Source organism: Lepidochelys kempii, chromosome 2 (genome assembly GCF_965140285.1).
Source record: "Lepidochelys kempii isolate rLepKem1 chromosome 2, rLepKem1.hap1, whole genome shotgun sequence".
In the NCBI taxonomy this organism is placed as follows: Eukaryota; Metazoa; Chordata; order Testudines; family Cheloniidae; genus Lepidochelys; species Lepidochelys kempii.
The window spans coordinates 206,583,635-206,603,727 of record NC_136381.1 but is presented as its reverse complement, the minus strand read 5'-3'; the positions used below and the strand labels follow the sequence as shown (position 1 = coordinate 206,603,727).

The window sequence follows — 20,093 nt, the reverse complement described above, 5'->3', positions numbered from 1 at the left end:
GGACAAGCAGTAATGCGCTTAAATTGCTGCAAGGGAGATTTAGGTTAGACATTAGGAAAAACTTCATAACTGTAAGGACAGTTAAACACTGGAACAAATTACCTAGGGCTGTCGTGGAATTTCCATCATTGGAGGTTTTTAAGAACAAGTTAGACAAATACCTGTGAGGGATGGTTTAGCTAATACTTAGTCCTGCCTCAGTGCAGGGGACTCGAGATCCTTTCCAGTTCTACATTTCTGTTATTCTAGTTGTAGTTATGTCTTGCTGTTTATTGTGACAATTTTTTTATGGCAAAACCACAGCTTTGTCATGCCCCAAAATGCAAAAATCACAGTTTTAGGTTAAATGATCCTCAAAATCATAGCACTTTTTTTTTTTCAAATATATCAAGTGTACAGTTTTTTTGTATTAAAAACGTAATACATTAATTCAAATGGGAAAAATCCAAAACACAAAATATTGATATAATTTTTACTAAAATAGTACTATGCTTGCTTTGATAAAATAAATTTATACAACTCTGATTTACATGGCTTTATAGAGCTAAACACATTTCATATAAAGTAACGTATTGCTGTGGAGAAGCACTTGCTGTAGGTGGGACTCAGAAAGATAACACTGCATTGGTAACACTTGGTTCCCGTTTGGAACATTGTTTTTTCAACCAAAAAAGCTAGAAATTAATTCTTTTTAAGTACAAGGTAAAATAATTCTGTAGTGGACTGTAGAGCAGCCATGCCTTTAAAAAAAAAAAATTGCCAAGCAGTCTGTATCCCTGTCAAACCATGAATGTGTGGCAAATGACCATCCTCAGCCCTGGTGTCCTGCCCAAAATCCCATTTGGGTAATTACACTGTGTCTACCAAAATTTCCTGTGTAGGCTTTGGTCCAAAACTGAGTCAAATGGAAGTGTGTCACCTACTGAATCACCAACACCACTTCCTGCAGCACCCTAGAATTTCCTTGGAGATCTCCCATCTAAGTGTTGGCCATGACCAAACCTGTTTGGCTTATGAGAGCAGACGAGATCACAAGCTGAGGCTGGTATGGCTGCTAATCATGCTGCTCATTGGGGATATTTAGTCAGATACATCTATGACGGGAGACTGTACTGCATTAAATGTCTCAAATGAGTTCAATATATTTTATTTGTGCATTACTTCGTGACCCTTTGTAAAAAAACATAATGCACAGAATGCACATTTTGGTAGTTTAAGACTTTGTATAATAACTTTTTGTGTTACAGGTATGTGATTGAACAAATGTAAAAAGTAGGAAAACAGCTTCTCTTAAGGTTTGATGTTTTAGGACTAAATTATTTTGATGTAACTCTTGAATATCTGCTTTTGATGTCTGTAAACAAACTAACTAGTAAATCTTCACTGGTATGTTGCTTAAGTTGATCATCAAGGGCACCAGGGCTAACTGTGATCAGCTAATGCATTTTTAAGAACAACTGTATTTGTCTACAGGTCAGGTCAGGCTATGCCTGCTACTGTAGTACCTTGGGTGGTACTACCTGCATCTCATCAAACCCACTGCTTTGTGGGTAGCTCGGGAGGGTGTAAGGCTAAGGGAGCAACCCCTGACAGAAAAGCCCCACTGTCTTGTGGGTAAATTTGGGAGAATGTAAGGCTATGAGAGTAAACTCAGACAGAAAATCTGGAGTGGAGCCCCAAAGGCGGTCAGATACTAATATTTTAGTATCTTTCTGGCAACTCCTACAGCAGATCAGGTACCAGATGTATTTGTTCTTCTCCTCTGGAATTTACTGGTGACACAGGGAAGGCTGTCCTGATGCCTGGGCAACTCAGGGCCTCCATATTATCTGCCCACGCTTGCGCCCTGGAGAGGTACTCTAGCTTTGCCTCGAGCGTCGACAGAACACGGGAGGCAGCAGTCACCAGTTCTAAGCTCTTACTCCATTGGCATAGAGTTGAGCACCAGAAGCTGTCTCCGATGGTGGGAGAGATCATCATATCTCACTCCTCAACCATCGCCTTCCATAAAACTGAGCAGCCCCCAGACAATAGGGTGTTGTCCTGCCACAGTCTGCCTGCTTCAATGGATTCTTGGAACTTAGATTTTTATACTTTGTCAAGTAGACTGTAACCAATGCATTAGGCAAATCAAGTAAAAGAAAGAAAGCGTCTTTAAAGATAGGGTGCTGGAACGTTTGCACCATGATAACTAGATTATCTGAGGAACTTCAACCGATCGATGCTGCACGTAAAACTGCCGTGATCAATGATGAGCTGAAATGACTCAATGTGGATATCACATCCCTCCAAGAAACAAGGCTAGCATCAAGCGGATCTCTCAGAGAAAAAGACTACACATTTTTCTGGCAGGGGAAAAGCGCAGAAGAAACACGAGAACATGGAGTGGGATTTGCCATCAAGAACTCACTTCTGGGGATGATTGAGCCACCTACAAATGGATCCGAGAAAATTTTGGCACTACACTCGTTCACATCTGATGTCCCAGTCAACGCTGTGAGTGTGTATGCCCCAACACTCTCCTTGTCTTCTGACATCAAGGACCAGTTCTACGAACAGTTGAACACCACCATCAGCAAGATTCCGAAACATAGATATGTTTTCCTGCTAGGGGACTTTAATGCAAGGGGGGAGCAGATCATGAAGCATGGACCAACTGTCTTGGTCAACACAGAGGTGGTAAAATGAATGGAAGTGGTCAGAAACTGCAAGAATTTTCCTATTATGATCTCTGTGTAACAAACTCATTCTTCCAGACAAAGTCGCAACACAAAGTGTCTTGGAAACATCCCAGATCTGGCCACCGGCACCAACTGGATCTTATCATCACAAGTCACTTATGTGAAAGCATCCAAGTAGCAGCTGATACAGGCAACATTAGAAATGTATGATGGGATCAAGAAAGCCTTGGGTCCAACTTCAAAGAAGATAGCCCCATTGAAATCAACAGGGGAAACAATCAACAACTGCACCAAGCACATAAATCGCTGGGTAGAACACTACTCTGAGCTTTACTCTCATGAAAATATTGCTATGGACACAGCCATAAATGCCATCAAAAGCCTGCCTGTTATGATCCAACTTGATGATGAACCAACTGTTGAGAAGCTTAGCCTTGCTGTAGATGGCCTCCCCAACAGAAAAGCTCCTGGAAAAGACTGCATACCTTCCAACTTCATAAAATGTGGAAAACCTATTCTACTGCAACATCTTCATGAGTTGCTCTGCCTGTGCCGGAAAGAAGGCAAAGTACTACAAGAAATGAGAGAACATCACTCTACAAAAATAAGGGTAACAAGAGTGACTGTAACAACTATAGTGGCATTTCCCTTCTTAGTATTATGGGAAAAGCCTTTGCCCAAGTTGTCCTGAACAGACTTCAGACCCTTGCAGACAGAATCTATCCTGAATCACAGTGTGGCTTCAGGTCTCAAAGGTCTACTATAGACATGATCTTCTCACTGAGACAACTACAAGAGAAATGGAAAGAACAAAAAAAGCCCCTCTACATAGCCTTTATCGATCTCACAAAGGCTCTTAAGCATGATTCGATCCTTCCATGAAAACATGTACGGCATGGTCCATTATGATGGCTCAGTGTCTGAGGCTTTCCAAATTCATAGAGGAGTTAAGCAAGGTTGTGTACTTGCCCCAACTCTGTTTGGGATCTTCTTCTCCCCATTACTGAAACAAGTTTTTGGTTCCTCAACTGAGGGAATCTACTTGCACACAAGATCTGATGGAAAGCTGTTTAATCTTGCAAGATTCAGATCTAAAACCAAGACTTGGGAGGCCCTTATCCAACACCTTCACTTTGCTGATGACTCAGCAGTGACAGCCCACCCAGAAGTTCATCTTCAAAGCCTAACGGACAGTTTTTCCAAAGTCTGTGAAGACTTTGGGCGTATTATAAGCCTAAAAAAGACTAACACAATGTGCCAAGGAGTTGAGGAAGCACCCTCCATCAAGATCAACTATGATTTGAAGTGGTGAATGAGTTCATATACCTGGGGTCCACTATCGCTGTCAACCTTTCACTTGAAACAGAACTCAACATCCGCATTGGAAAAGCCCCCACAACAATGTCTAGACCAGCAGTCTCTAGCCTTTTATGCCCAAGATCACTTTTTGAATTTAAGGGAAACCCAGGTTCTACCCTGCCCCTTCCCCGAAGTCCCGTCCTGCTCATTCCTCCCCGCTCATTGCTCGCTCTCCCCCACCCTTACTCACTTTCACCAGGCTGGGGCAGAGGGTTGGGGTTCAGGAGGAGTTGCAGGCTCTGGGCTGGGGCCAAGGGGTTTGCAGTGTGGGAGGGGGCTTCATTGAATTGAGGCTGGGGCAAGGGATTGGGGTGCAGAAGGGGGTGAGGGGTGCAAGCTCTGGGAGGGAGTTCAGGTGCAGGAGGGGGCTCTGGGCTGGGCAGAGTGTTGGGATGCAGAAGGGGCTATGGGGTGCTGGCTCTGGGAGGGGGGTCAGGGCTGGGGCACGGGGTACATGGTGTAGGAAGAGGTTTAGGGTGCAGGAGGGGGTTCAGGGTCCTGACTCCGGGAGGGGGGTTGGGGTGCAGGCTCCTGGTGGGCGGCACTTATCTCAAGCGGCTCCCAGTCAGTGCTGCAGTGGGGCAGGAACCCTGCCTGCCCCAGCCCCATGCCGCTCCTGGAAGGGGCCAATGCACCCCTGCGGCCCCTGGCGGGGCATGTGGCTCCGTGCGCTGCCCCTTTCTGTGGACAATGCCCCCGCAGCACTCATTGGCCACAGTTCCCCTTACCCAGGCAATGAGAGCTGTGGGGGAGGTGCTTGCCACTTCAGGACATCCTGGCCACTTCAGGGAGCTGCATGGGGCCATGGCAGGCAGGGAGCTTGCCTTAGCGGCAGCCCTGCTACACCATCAGAGATCACGATCGATTGGGAGAGTCTCCAGAATCGACCAGTTGATCGCGATCTAGACTGAACAAGATGGTCTAGCAAAACAACAAACTGACAGAACACACAAAAATCTGTGTGTCTCACGCATGTGTTATCAGCACACTTTTGTTTGGGAACGAGACATGGACACTATACTCTCATCAGGAAAAGAGACTCAACAGCTTTCATATGCGTTGCCTTTATTAAATCTTTGGAATCTCCTGGAGGGACAGAGTCACCAACACTGAGGTGCTCAAGCGGGCCAGCATACCCAGCATGCAAACAGTCCTCAAACAGAGACACCTCCACTGGCTTGGGCATGTGCGCTGAATGAATGATAGGTGCATCCCAGAGGACATCCTCTACGGCGAACTGGCATCTGGAAAAAGACCTAAAGGATGCCCCAGATTGCGTTTCAAGGGTGTGTGCAAGCGAGACCTTCAAGAAATGGACATGGATGTGGACAAATGCAAAGATCACCCTCAAGACTAAAGCCTTTGGAAACAAGAGCTTAACAAAGGTCTCTGGAGTTATGAGAGGAAACTGTCCAGTTTAGCAGAGGAGAAAAGAGCTCTCAGAAGGCAGAACCCAAATGGTCGAAACATCACCTTTAAATGTGACTGATGAGGGAGAGATTGTCTCACAGGGGTGGGTATCTTCAGCCATGTGCATGGCTGCCATAAAACCAATTGAGTAAATTCTTCACCTCTCAGGTGCACATACCCATGGACTCTCGAGAGTGAAGGATGCCTACTGCTGCTATTTGTCTACAGTAGGTACTAACTGGTGTTTGAGAACATGTTAATTAACACATGTTAGCTAACATATTTGCAAAACACACCTTGTTTTCCTAGTCCAGAGAGGGCCCTCTGAGGCCTTGTCTAAACACACCCAAGTTATATGACATTAAATATACTGGTATAGTAAAAGTGGTATAACTGTCCTGGTGTGGATGCAGTTATATTGGTAAAAAGGTGGTTATACTTGTATAGTTTATTCCATTCTGAGAAGGGATATATATTCTACCCATAGAAGGCCCCTTTATCCCATTATAAATATGTCCATGCTAAGAGTTATAATGACATAACTAGTTTGGTTTAAAAAAATCAGACTCTTAGCTGATAGTTATACTGGTACAAAAACTCTCTGTAGTGCAGGCCTGAAATTTCTTCCCTTCCTCTTTGCTAGTAAGGGTATTTGCATGAAAATATAGGATCTTGGTTTCTTCAAGTTTCCTCTCATCTCTACATTTTTCTCCCCTTTTGAATTCCCTGTCTGAAGTCCTAATTCAGATGATTGCACTATTTTGAATGTATATAACAGAAATGGAAAATAAAAAGCATTAAAGAACTGCTGGCACCTGGTGGTAAATATTTGAAAAACATTTTTAGCAACAGTTTGGATTATAAATCATGTGTTTTCTGAAGATGTCTTTCCTCATTCATTATCACCAAGACCATTTTTGTGAAGGAAGATCTTTATCTTTTATTATTTCCTTTGCCACTTATGCCTGTTTCCCACCTGCAGCCAATCTTATTTGTGACATCCCAAACACAAGGTCTTAAAGGGGTCTCAGAGATGTACCAGGTCTTGTTATTTCCCAACAGTGGAATTTCATCAGAAGGACAACTAAGCATGTGGAGGAAAAAATCCAAGTTTCATGCAAACATGCTAATAATGAAGAATCAGGAATGAAAGCTATGGTGAAGCATATGCACAAAAGTCTTGAGGAGGGAATTACTTGGAAGGTCATTTTGTTTTTCTGCTTTTTATTTCACTGCTTATGAGAGACATGAGTTTTGTGGGAACTGAAAGGGGAGAGGGTGGGTAGTGGTTTGGTGGACTGGGCTTGGAGGTTCTCAAGTAGGAAAAGGACATGAATAAATCTTCAAAGGTTGATATTTTTGATGGAATGTAGACTTGGATAGAATGGATAAAGGTGAGAAAGGGAAGTTTAAAGTTGATATGATGGGCAAGGGGGAGCAGTATGCATGAAGACGATAATTTTAGCAGTTGTGTTTTGGATGGATTAGGAAGTATGATGTATACGCAGAAGAACTCTTTGACAGTACGGGTCACTAAGGTGTATAGCATGAGTATATTCTGAGAGAGAGAGAGAGATTGTGTATTCTGCTGTGGCCCTGGTATGCCACTCAGGTGTGTTAAGAATGCCTCGGTAGCACTGAGCAGAGCACTACAGAGATTTTTTGCTGCTGCAGGCTGTGGAGTAGCCCACAGGCAGTTCTCAAGGGGTTTTCATGAATTAGGTATGTAGGGGTGGAAAAGTGCTGACCCATACGGCAGCCCAGATTCAGAAGGGTACACTGGTGTCTTAAAGCCACCTTTGCCCCCTCCTCTGCACAGCACAGAATCTAAGCTCCATTGTGGGTGTCTTCATAATATATACATATAACAAAAAGTACTTTAAGAGAACCTCTCTTATAACCCTTACAAGCTGAGCTCTTACAGTGTTTCAAAGCAGGCCTCCTTCCTGTGCACCTTGACAAGTGTGCAAGCTCCCTCCTCCCTCAACCATTTTATATCTTACAAACCTTTCTTGGCTGTCCACAAAAGATTCACAGGGGCTAACTAAATTAGCCAACATGAACGTGCAGCATGGCCTTCCTCAGCTGCATGTTTCATAAGCTTAGTGAGAAAACATGTGGAAAACATATTCTGTATGGGTGGAACAGGATTTTGAAAGACTCGTAGCTCCATCAAATCAAAATTAGTTTTCACCAGTGCCATCAGAACCACTTGTTTTTGTGAGCTATTTTCATGACAAAGTTCAACTTTCAACGCTCAAGATTTCTGAGTGTAGAGCAGTTTAAAATTAAAAGTTCACAATTTTTTTCTTAGAGTGTTTATTTTTCACAGTTCTACTCAAAAATGGCAGAACAACTGTAGCAAAATATTTCCAGAAATATTCACTGTATGGCAAAGACCAAGCATGGGAAAAAAATTTCCTAAAAGGTGAGAAAGACAAGGTGAGTGAGGTAATATCTTCTGTTGGATCAACTTCTGTTGGTGAAAGTGAGAACCAGAGAAGAGCTCTGTGGAGCTTGAATACTTGTCTCTTTCTCAACACAAGGTGGTCCAACAAAAGATGCTGCCTTACCCACCTTTTATTTCTCATATCCTGGAACCAACATGGCTATGACACTGCAGATCCTAAAAGGTGAACATTTTGGAAAAAACTTTGAATAAAAATGAAGATGTAACCTTAACAATAATGGTTTCTGCCATTATTACAGTAATAATATTTCTGTTATCTCTTAAATCATTCTGGAGACTTTTCAGTTATTTCAAAGACTCCACCAGATAAAACTGTTGTTTAGCAGCTTCTGAGCATTTACAATCCTATTGCTTTTAATGCTCAGCATTTCTCAGAATCAGCTTCATGAAAATCTTGCCCAAGTAAGGAGTCAGCCCAAACTGAGTAATGACTTCATGATTTGACCCCCCCCACACAAAACACAGAAGTGATAGTTAGGCTACCACGGTCATGGCTATCAGTGGCATATCATAACGTCTGAGGAGACTGAAGATACAGAATAAGCTAAATTGATAACCCAAGCACAATGAAAACAAACAAAACACAATGAAAACAAACCACACCAAAAGGAAAAATAAAAAAGACAATCAAGCAAACACTAAACAGTATAAATGGGCCTTAGAAGATTATGCTCTGAGGCTTGCCAAACTTGGGGCCTTTGGCAGGCCTCCAAGGATAACATATTCCAAAAGCAAAGGGCCCTCATCTGACACAGCCCTGCTGCAGTCCCCAGGCAGTTTTGCCCTAAGAACTGACAACAAGAACACCCCAGCCAATCTCAACACTCACCATGGGATTATAGCGTCAGATTTCTGTAAAGTGAGATTAAACTAAACTTCTGTCTTGTGTGAATTTAGATGTAAATGAAAGGATTCTTGCTGTTGTTTAGCAAAAACAGTTTCCTTGGTTACACTGAATCATTTTTACTGTGTAATATGATGTAATCAGTTTGTTTAGCATTTAAATCTACTAAAACATATATAATTCTTTTTAAAATGTGTCTAATCTCTTCGATTTCACCCTAACTCAGCTCTGTCTTGATAGCTTGCATCAATACAAGATTTACAAACAGGTTGATGATCATGACAGAACCTGAATGTTGAAGGGAGTGAAAAATTTTGTCAGACTCAGGTACTTCACCTACATCATTGTCCGCACATGCAGCCCACCAAATAATTCACACACACATAGATGTATAGTGGAGTATAGCTGGATGTGAAGCTGCACCCAGGAGTGGATTTCCTGTGAAAGTAACATCAGACAGAATTAGCATCACAGATTGTGGCATCAACAAGCAGTCCGTTTTTACTGTGGCATTCCTGAAATCCCTTTCAGTGACCCCAAAAGTTTTGCAAGATGATAATGATCCTTGTTAAGTAGTGAATGTAATTAGAGTAGAATGGTATGCCAGTGCCAGGGAGGGCTTCTGAGTTCAATAGGCTACAGATGCAGATTTCCTCTGATGGGTGACAGCAGACATCTGAACAATTCCATTTTTTATATAAGTTGTGATCAGACTGTCTTTATTTTATTATTAAAAATGGACTAAAAGGGTGTTTTCAGAATTTCGTCAGTTGAGGGAAGTTCCAGGCTATCAATAGGCCAATGTATAAGAAATAGGCTCTGGTAGTATTCCCAAGTGTTTCAGTACCTGATCTCCTCAGGGAAAGGAGCTTTGGTAAAGGGTAGTAAGATCTACTTCTCCTGCATTGGCATTGATGTTTATAAATGTTCACTCTTTATAATCTATTAGCAACTGTGTGGAAGTGCAGCCTATATTGGGAAAGCTACCCAGTGATATTAGGAGAAAGAAATTTAGGCTCCGATTCTGCTAGGTATTTAAACATGTTCCTAGCTTGAGGTGAATTCAGTGGGTCTGCTCACATACCTAAAGTTAAGTATGTGCTTAATTACCTTGTTGAACTAGGGACATTATATTTTATTAGAAATATGTTACATAAACATTGAAAATACATGTTGTCAGGCATATCTTTAAAAATAGGCATAAAGACATTTTTATCTCTTTTGTGATGCTTGAAGAAGAAGTAGTAGTAGTAAAATGAGGTCCATATACATTGGCTCTCTGGGTTTCTGTCTTTTCAAAGAGAATCTGCCCAGTAGCCTGTATGTGCCTTCCCAATCATTCAATCCTAAAAATGTAAAACACTCGTATCAATATTAAAATGAACAATATTTTAAAAATATGGATACCACTTGCCATGCAAACTGTGGGAATTGGGGATATTCATCTTTTTCCCTCCCCCATGCCTACTTCCTGGGCAAAAGTGTTGGTGGGCTTCTAAATACGTAACTTAGTGCTAGTAGAATTCTTCTCATTTTGAGAAAAAGTCTCTGGTAAAATGCACAGATGGTTGTATAACTGCAAATCTCAGAAAATGTACCACGAATAGCAGTGCACAGGAATTAGGCGTCAGTTTTACCCCCATTTTATATAGTAAGGTGGAAGGTAGGTATTTTCCTTATTAAAATAAAATATGTTCTATCAGCTGACAGTTTTTGTTTGATCAGTCAGAGAGCTTAAATTCTTAGGCGTCAATTTGTGACATCCTTACTTACATTGGAGAGCACTGACTTCAGTGGGACAACTCCTGTAACTGCTCACCATTGCAAGTAAGGGGCTCACAATGTGACCCTTACTTGTGGCTTTATCTCAATGCTCTTGCCAAAAACCTTCTTGTTTCTCAGAAGCACAATACAATGGTAAAATAGACTAAAGGATGCTACAGCTAAGGTATCTAAACATGGGATGTTGACATAAATTAATTCTGAACTCTGCTGGGAAGCCGATGGATGGAGCCATGTAAAAATGATGTCACTAGGATTCGTGCAACTCCTTGTGTTAATAAGAATCATTAAATGAAAAAGAGATACTATTTGTGGGACCAATCCAGTGCCATTGTAATCAAGAAGAGTGCTGCCATTAACTTCAGTGGGTGCAGAATCAGGCACCTAAATTGTAATGTTCATGAACACTCATGGCACTATAAACATACTAAATTATTAATAATTGAAAAGTATTTATTTTTAAAAAATCCTTTGACATCTGAACTGTATCATATATTTTCTAAAAACTCTTTGTTAGTTGGAGGGTTGTGCTGTTATGGCTCCTGAAATACAAATCAGGTTCAGATTGCCCAGATTAGAATCCAGAAAACATTTGCTAATGGTTGATGATGGTCACTGATTCTCATGCAGGAAATAATGAATGGCCAGTTGAATTATCAACAAAGAAGACACTTCTTTAGAAGCAAGCAACCTTATATGCTATTACTAAGGATCAGATTTTGTCAGGGATATTTTTCGTAAAAATCAGAAGCAGGTCACGGGCAATAAAATAAAAAAATCACGAAAGCCCATGACCTGTCCATGATTTTTACTAAAAATATCCCTGACAAAATGGGGAGGGAGGAGGGTCCAGCACCCACAGCAGCTGGGCTGCTGTGGGGTCCAATCCCTGCCCTGGTGGCTGGGTAGCTTAGGAGGCTCTGGCCACCCCCCTCAGCTACGCTGCTGTGGGAAGGAGAGGGGGGTCCTGCCACAGCTGGACAACTGCAGGGAACCCAGCCACCCGTGGGGCAGTAGATGTCATGGATATCACAGAAGTCACAGATTCTATGATCTCCATGACATAATTGTAGCACTAGCTATTAGTAGACAGTAACTTGAATTTACAGTGCCAAAGTGAGAGAGATCTGAGCTCCAGAATTTGTCCCTCACCCCATTCCCCAACAGGAGTTAAGTCCCAGGGAGTTGCCTGATTTAAAAAAAAAATCACTGGAATATAAATTATTATTATTATTTTATTTTTCAGGCTGAAGGAATAAAACAGAAGGTTAAAGAAAATCTATAGGGAAAAAAATTCAGGGAAAGACTAAAATTAATTTTAGAGTCTGATATGAACAGTTATTCAATGCTCACTCCTACAGTATTACTGATCTCCTGTGCTTTGCTCCCCAGCTCAGACTTGCCTTATGGCATTATGGGTGTTACTTCAATTTTTGCTCTCCCAATGTGAGGTCAGTTTTCTTCTTGTCTGAAGTATATTGGGAGGGGATGCAGAATAGAGATGGGCAGGAAATGGTTTTCCCATCCTGCAAATATTTCCAAGAGTTTAAAAAAATTTCCTGCTGCAAATTGGGACAAAAAGTCAAAATTGCAAAAATATTTGTGATCCAAAAAACTCCAAGGTTTTTGCAGTTGTTTGGGTCCATCAAAATGTTTTAACTTATTTTGAAATTTTGATTTTGTCCTTTCCCCCCACCCCTAGCTGAAGCTTAGCTTAGGTTTTGAAATGGAATGTCATTTCAAATTGGAAAACTGTAATTTTTCATTTTGAAAATGTTGACATTAAACATTTTGAAAGTTCTGAAAAGTCTCCAAATCCAGTTCCTGTTTCACAAACAGTTTTAGTTTTGGAAGATTGGCTTTTTTTTTTAATTTAAAACTAAAATTGAAAAAAAAGATCATTGAAAAAACTCCCAACCAGCTTTCATGAGGAAACAGATCCTATTTCCCATTTTTTATGAATAACAAGATTGAGATATTTGAGATAACAGTGACAAAGCTTCCTAGAATGAGAATAGAAATAATTATGGTTCTCATTACAGACAAATGCACACTGGTGTAAATAAGTAACTCCATTGAAGCAAATGGAATTATGCTGATGCAAGCAAGGGAAGAATTAGGTCTCACTTTGCTGTTCAGAAACACTGATAATTACAAGGCATTTTTAAAATAGTGGGTTTTACCTTTGTCCTTTCTCCTCCCGCAGTTCTTGTGCAGTATGCTGGCTGGTTGCCACCTTTCTTGTCAGAGCTGATTACATTTCTTTGTTTTTTTATGTATAGTCTGTGAAGTGCTTTGGGATCCTTCAGGGTGAAAGGTGCTATAGAAATGTAAAATGTTACTATTTTGCATAAATTGCTTCATTATTTGTGGTTTAAAGCTGTAATAAAATAGCTAGCTACTCGGACTGGCTGACTCAATGATAGGTAATTGGATACAGAGTTCTTCACTTTCAGGTCATCAGCTCAAAGCTGGCCCCAGGCTATTTGGCCTATGTTTAATGAGTAGGTGATGTTTCATTCTATTTCCTAGTGGTTAAATGTCCACATCACAAAAAACTCTAGCACAGTTGTCATTAACAGGCTTAGCAATCTCACCTGAGAGGTTAAGGAGGAATGGGCTAGGAGACTTAACTACTCTCACATCCCTAGAGGTTGTCCCTTAAGGTCATGGTTGAGATTCATGATGAAATGCGGGGAAATTTCGCTGCCATTCATGCCTGTGTTGTACATATTTTCTGGACTATTAAAGAGCATCAGTCTCCAGGGCTATCAACCCTGCACCTTTCCCAATTACTATATTTACTTCATATTTGTGTGTGTGTGTGTGTGTGTGTGTGTGAGAGAGAGAGAGAGAGATGGTCCAGAACAGTTTCGTACAATATAGATATATTGAACGTTTGAGGGTGTTTCCTGCAAAGAATATTTCTTGCTATTTTATTTTAAAACAATGTAGGGAGTTTACAAAGAGACATGCTTTACCTCTCTTGGAGTTCAGTCTTGAAAAGTTCTGAGCACTTTGACCCTGATCCAGCAAAAGACTTTCAGAAGCACCTAAGTGACTTAGGAACCTAAGTCCTATTGAGAGTCAATAGGACTATCGCTCCTAAGTCACGTAGATGCTTTAGAAAATTCCACTTCCCCAGTAGAATTTTAAACTTGTGAGTAGTTCAGGTGAAGTCAATGGGTCCACTCATGCGTAAATTAAGCACATGCTTAAATCCTTGCTGGATTAGGGCCAGAGGCCTCTCCATCTTGTGAAATCGAGCCCTTAAATGTAGGCACTTGGGCAGACAATCCCTCAGACTCTGTCCACTGTAAAAACACAGGACACCCAAGTTGAACTGAATGCTAAATAACACCACATGGGTTTGCAGTGGTCTGTGACTGGAAAGGTTCACTGGAAGCAATTTGCAAAGAAATCCTTAGGAAACCACCTGGATGGTTATTTTAAATTAAAATAGGAAGAGATGCCACTTATTAAAAAAATAATTTTTCAATACTAGGTTTAAGGCTCTGTACATATGATAGTCATTAAACCTTATTTAACTCTAAAATTATCTGGCCTCCTTAATTCCACAGGGACTGTAAGGATCTAGGTTTAAAAATGAAACATAATGTCTGGATGACAAACATATCATCCTCGATGTGGAATAATTGTTATAGAATATTGTTCTCAATCGAGCCCATAAAAAAGCCAAGTAGTGTATACAAAATATATAATAAATACAGTTTTACACTATATTTAGGGCCTTATCTTTTGCCCGTTGCCAATGATTTCAACAGGCACAGGATCAGAGCCATTGAGATTGTGGGTATGCCCGTGCATATATGTGTTTAGAACAAATGATTTATCCAGCCACATTCTCAATCTATTTTCACACACTGTTCAAACAGTCTATGCAATTTCCTTATTATAATATTGCTGCTTTCGAGATAATCCTAGTGTGCCCTGAGATCTGAGCTCTCAAAATTCAGATGTTGTTCAGACTGGAACCTTTTAGCAGAAGCACTGAATTTGTCATTTTTTTTTGCACCAAACAGCTGTGGTGTGCCTCACCACCCTTTCCCTAAGGATGAAATACGCTGCAGGGAGGGTGTTGTAAGCATTCCGGAGCTAGCCAGCTAAGCTGGAATCATTACTGGACTGGCTTGTGTACTGCTTTGAAGAAGTCTCCCATTAGAATTAAAACATCCCACAACTCCCAACACAACAGGCCTATTCTTGAGTGTAGCTGACTGCTGAAAACATAAGGATAGTGGCAAGATGGGGGGAAGGGAGAAGAAAAAGAGGCTAATAGATAAAAAGGGGCAGCTCTTGTATGTGAGTGGAATTTCCTCTGAGTACAGGATATTCTTTATCATTGACTGGTCACAGGAAGGAAAATGGGAAAACTGTGTTTCCTGTAAGGGAAAAAAAAAAATCAATAGGCCTTGAAAATACCTGAGATGGAAAGAACCTTTTGCCTTCCCACCAACAAGTACAAATGTTTTTAAATTCTTTTGAAGCATGAACTTGGTATAAAAACAGTTTGCCTCTCGAAATGAGACTTTAAATGCACACGTACCCTATTTTTTTTAAAAGTGTCTTCATGTGCTGTCCAGGCCATACTGGTCTTATCTGTTCATTTTGAGAAGTCTCTAATTCATGAGAATCTGTTTGAATCAATGCTGTTTCTTTAAAAAAACACAAAACAAAACAAAAACTGATTTCAAGGAGCTCTTTCCTTCAGAGACAATATTTCTGTATTAATGTATTAAGTATTAATGACTTAATGGACCACTTAGCATTATTATATTGTCACTGTCATATCCCTTTAACAGAAGAAGATAGCCATAGAGGGGAACATGGAGTCTGTGCTTGATTTGGGCAAACAGAATTTTCTCTTGCAGCTACTTTCTGCTTAGAGTAGATGGCAGAACTATGGGCCTTACTCCTGTGAATAATGCCATTGGAGCCAATGGGGCTAGTAATGAGTAAAGGCTGTAGGAGTGGATACATGTGCATGTGCAGAGAGATCTAGAACACCTCATTGATTAGTATAATAGTTTTTCTGTCTGCAAATATGTGCCCTAGTGGCAGCTCCTCTCTTACTAGACATGGACCTGAGCCTCTGAGTTTATGCCTGTGTCATACCTTTACTTCCTCTAAAGTTGGGGGTGTTCAGGGGCAGGGTTCTGCTTTGGGACCACGCTTGTTTATAGCAATCCCAATGGCATAACTGAAAGGCAGATGATGAGGTTAAGCTAGTAACCCAGCGCTGCAAGTGTAAAAAAACAAAATAAAAGGGGAGTGGGAGGCAAAGATGAGCTGTCGCAATTTCACAAGAAAATTAATATAGCTTTTTTTAAAAGGAGGAAGAAGAAAAGAAAAAGGATTGGGATTAAAAATAAAACAGCCAGAAAGGCCTGGAATTAAAAGAAAGCTTTTGGAATGATCTAACTTTTATTTTATTACATTAGAGAAGACAAAAAAAATCAATAGCTGGTAATTCAGACATAAATGAATTATATAGGCCACTGACACAATGGACTAAACTTTATAACAACCACATCTGATGCCGTCAAGCCACAGGCTTCGGTGGCGCCAGTAATAATTATGGCCGATCACCTCTAATTCAGTGCTGCCTTGCTTGATAAAGGTGTCACTCGGCATGGCTGCAGCATCAATATCGATTGGGGATGTCACACAGGAGGGCAGCCTGCTTTCCCACTTGAATGGGACAAACCACTGCTTTTTCCCCTTCTCACCCTGCCTGTGTCCTATACTGATATGTCCAGAAAATTAATCATTTAAATTCATGACTGAAACCAACCAAGCTGAAATTAGCAGCATTGACCCCTGGAAGTATATATCTTTAAGATCATTGATAGCCATAACAGCATCCTGGGAAAACTTCACTACTTAACAATAATCGCTATTGCTTTGCAGCATATGGGGCATTAAACGGCTGGAGTGATCAATCATTCAGCTACAAAGAGCCATTTACTGCCAAGATACTTCTAAGCAATAGAAAATATTTTGCTATAACATGAAACCATAATATGAACAAAATATCATTGGCTTTTGTATTTTCACCAGATTTTATGAAAGCTCTGGGTGTCTTTCCCAAGTCTTTTGTAATACTGAAATTTACCCTGAGCTGTCCAGTGAAGTGATAGGTATGGAAAAGGTGGATGTGGCTGGCAACCCAGATGTCAGTAAAGGCTTTTCTGTTTTATTTGTATAGGGTGGTGGTTGGATTTTCTGAGCTGCTTGTTGAAATTCTTCTCTTGACCTGTAGATAAAAAGGACCCATTCTGGTTATCCTCGCAATGCTCTAAGTGCAAGTCATGCTGATTTTTCTGTAGTTCCGTAACGTACGTTTTCACATTTGGCATATTCAAGGATAATAGATGTTATTGGAAATTTAATGTTACTTTTTAAAAACACAAGCATTGCATTTTACAATGGAGCTACGTTTTTACTCCACTGATCAAAAGTAATTGTGAAAGAACAGTAAAAGAAACCTCGGTGATGTTAAGCTACCCTGATAGACACATGGTGTATTTCAGCCCTTTGTAATATAGCTGCTAAAGTTGGAAACACTTGTGTCATAAAACTACAATATTTCACTTGAAAAGTTTCCTCTTTTTTAAGTAATCTTTACCAGTTCCAGTGTATTGTCCATTTAAGTATATGGAATATTTCTTAAGTTTGTAGAAAAATCTCTTTAAGTTCAAAACTAAATACATAGAGGTGCTGCAATGGTGTGATTGAATATGGTAGGGTTTGGTGGTGGTTGGTTGTTGGGTTTTTTTTGTTGCTTTTAGATAAGAGTCTGACATCCTCTGGAAAGAAAACACCTGCACATTTCAGCTCACTGACAGCCCAAGAAACTCAAAAGAGCCCCACAATTATCCTGCAAAAATGGGGGCCTAGTTTCAAGTTCTTGCCAGGTTTACACAGCTTGAAGTCAGTGGAGTTGCTCTGATTTAATTAATCAAATCTGTACAAGTGCAAACACCTATACTGAATATTTATTCTCCCTACATCCTAAAAGATCCCCCCCACCCTCAAAATTGTCTCTTTTACACTCCTAGTCTCCCTTTCTTCTTTGCCCTCCCTTCTCCTTTCCCAGTTGCTCTTTCTCCTTCTTGAGATCCTGAAACACATGGGCATTTTTGTGTGTGTAATATCTTCTGATCAAAACCAGTAAATCACTGACAGCCCAGTTCCCCGGGTTTTACTCTGATTTCGCAGGCAGCTGTTCTGGCCATTCTGAGACAGCACTGTTTCTTTCTCTGTTTACCCGTTTCCAATAGCAATTGCACCACCAAGTCTCAGTACGTCTGGAACTTGGCCTGGGGCTGTTTTGGTTACATTGAAGTTTTTGCTTCAGTTCTGCCAGATTTAAATGGTGACTTCACCAGCATTGAGCTAAAAAGGAGAGCAGGGAGGCGGGAGGTAGTGTAGAGAGAGAGAAGGCCAGAGCATTACATCATCATTTGGACTGGAATCAAATGGGAAGGATATGACTCACTCGGGCTAGTTAAGCTTTGGCTCAAGTTCTACATATACTCATTCCAGGGCTCTCATGTTCTGCACCTCAGCAGGGAATTCAGGCTCAGTGATGTCCATGAGGTTTGTTTTTAATTTTCTTTTCCTTTTCTGATTTCTATAGACTTTTCTACCGCCCCTCCTTCTTCCCTTTCTACTCCTCCTACATCTCGATCCCCCTTTCCTGCTCTCCTTTTCACTTTGCTAGAGTTTTTCTGGTGAGTGTAACCTGGACTTGTAGAGCAGAAGCTGATTTTAAAATGAACCAAACCCAAACAAGGAGCAGCAAACTCAAGAGAAGTCCCCCCACCCACCATCACTGTGTTGCTCTTAATCGGAGGAGACAGAGAGAGAGTTAAAATACAGGGACCAATCGCTTCGATGGTGATGTAATGCTGGAACTGCAGGGTTGTTAAGTAATGTGAGAGCAAGGGGGTCAGGGTTGCAAAGCATTTACCTGCTCCCAAGGGAGTTTAAGTTTATTATCAATTGCAGTGACTGTAACTGGCTTCAGACTGCAATCTCTAATTATTCACAGACTCTCCTTTTTTATCTTTTATTATTAAAAGTTAAACTATATTATGGTATTTTAAAAAATGTGATATTATCACAGCTGCAAATTATTTTCCACCAGGGTTTTGATATTTTTTAAAATGGTTTGAAACTGGGTGTCTATTTCACAAAAAGACCAAAAAAAAAAAAAAAAAAAAAAGGAAAGAGCAAGCGAGGATGGCTCTTTAAGTGTAACTGGTGAATTTCTAACTGTATGAAGAGAGCAGCTTAGCCACTGTCTAATAGAGCAAGTAAAAGGTCTTACAGTTAAAGTTACTCTCTAGAAAATAAATCATTTAAGGAGGCAATTTATGTAGCTCATCTCTTGGAGCCTTGGTGCTCCACACTAATGCCTGTTGACATCATTCTGACTCTGTTTGTCTTTTTTTTTTTAAACTAATGATCGCTACGGCCCCAATCCTGCAGAGTAAACCACATGGACATAAATTGCACCCATCCAGTACCACATGGGAGTCTGTGGGGTTTATGCCTACCCGTGGCTCTCTTTGAAGGATGAGGGCCTTCAGGTGCTTATATTTGTACTTCCCATTAACAGACTTGAAGACATTTTGTTTGAGACTAACCATGTATAGAAAAATGTGATATTTCCTCCGTAGATTCATGGTGTGCAGGTGCAAATACATTGCCATTCATGTGGGACAAGTAGGAATTAACATTAAGTAAATACCTATCTGTATGGGTGCACTTAGATGTGGGCTGAACAAGAGATCCCTGGTATCTGTAGGTATCCTCGAAGTACTCAGTCTCCTCACAGGAGCTCCGAATCAGGTTTCTGTGTCAAAAGTTGTCAGCCATTAAGATACCATTCCTGGAAGAGACCCCCCTCAGGGACTTTACATCACTGATGCTCACAAGGAGAGTGGCTTCCATTGGTTCAGCAGCAGACAGGGGACCCGATTCAGCAAAGCACATCAAAGTGCTTTGCTGAATAAAAATGGTCCTAAGCACACACTGAAGTGCTTTTCTGAACTGGGACCAGAGTAAGTAAAATATCAGATATTGTTCTCAGTTACAATCATGAAACCCCATTACTATATCTGAGGCCGAATTTAACTCCTGACCTTCTCCTGGGTCTCCAGAACCTATCTATAATTTTCCACACAGTAAACATGTAGCCACATTTTCATAAGTGCCCTGATTTTCAAGCTGGATAGTTAGCCTTGCTCATGGGCCAGACTTTTACAGTTTTAAAGGCCAGCCTGAGGCTACACTGAATATTTGGCCAACAGTGTGCCACATACAATTCAGATATGCCACATGGGTCACATTCTCCAGCCCTCCATTTAAGGTATGGGTCTTGCGGAGGGGACTTGTACTGCTTTGGGAGTTCCAATAGGAAATCTGTCTGACTTGTATTTTCTCCTAGAAGCCTTGGGAAGTGCACACTGCAATGTTTATTGTAGCTCCACCACTTTTGGGGGAGATGCAGTGTGTG

The 20,093-nt window shown here is 40.9% G+C and overlaps 1 protein-coding gene across 3 annotated transcripts in view; it reads left to right on the top strand.

The window, feature by feature from the left end:
• The window catches only part of CREB5 (cAMP responsive element binding protein 5), a 355,582-nt gene that overhangs the window by 216,906 nt on the left and 118,583 nt on the right, over positions 1–20,093 (top strand). Inside the window, exon 1 of one of the 3 annotated variants that reach the window (XM_073333616.1) lies at positions 18,095–18,169. The exons of the other annotated variants lie outside the window; for them this stretch is intronic. Coding sequence (XP_073189717.1) covers positions 18,123–18,169 — 47 coding nt within the window. The 5' untranslated portion in view covers positions 18,095–18,122. Of the gene's footprint in view, positions 1–18,094; positions 18,170–20,093 lie in introns of those variants that run through there. 3 annotated transcript variants of the gene reach the window in all.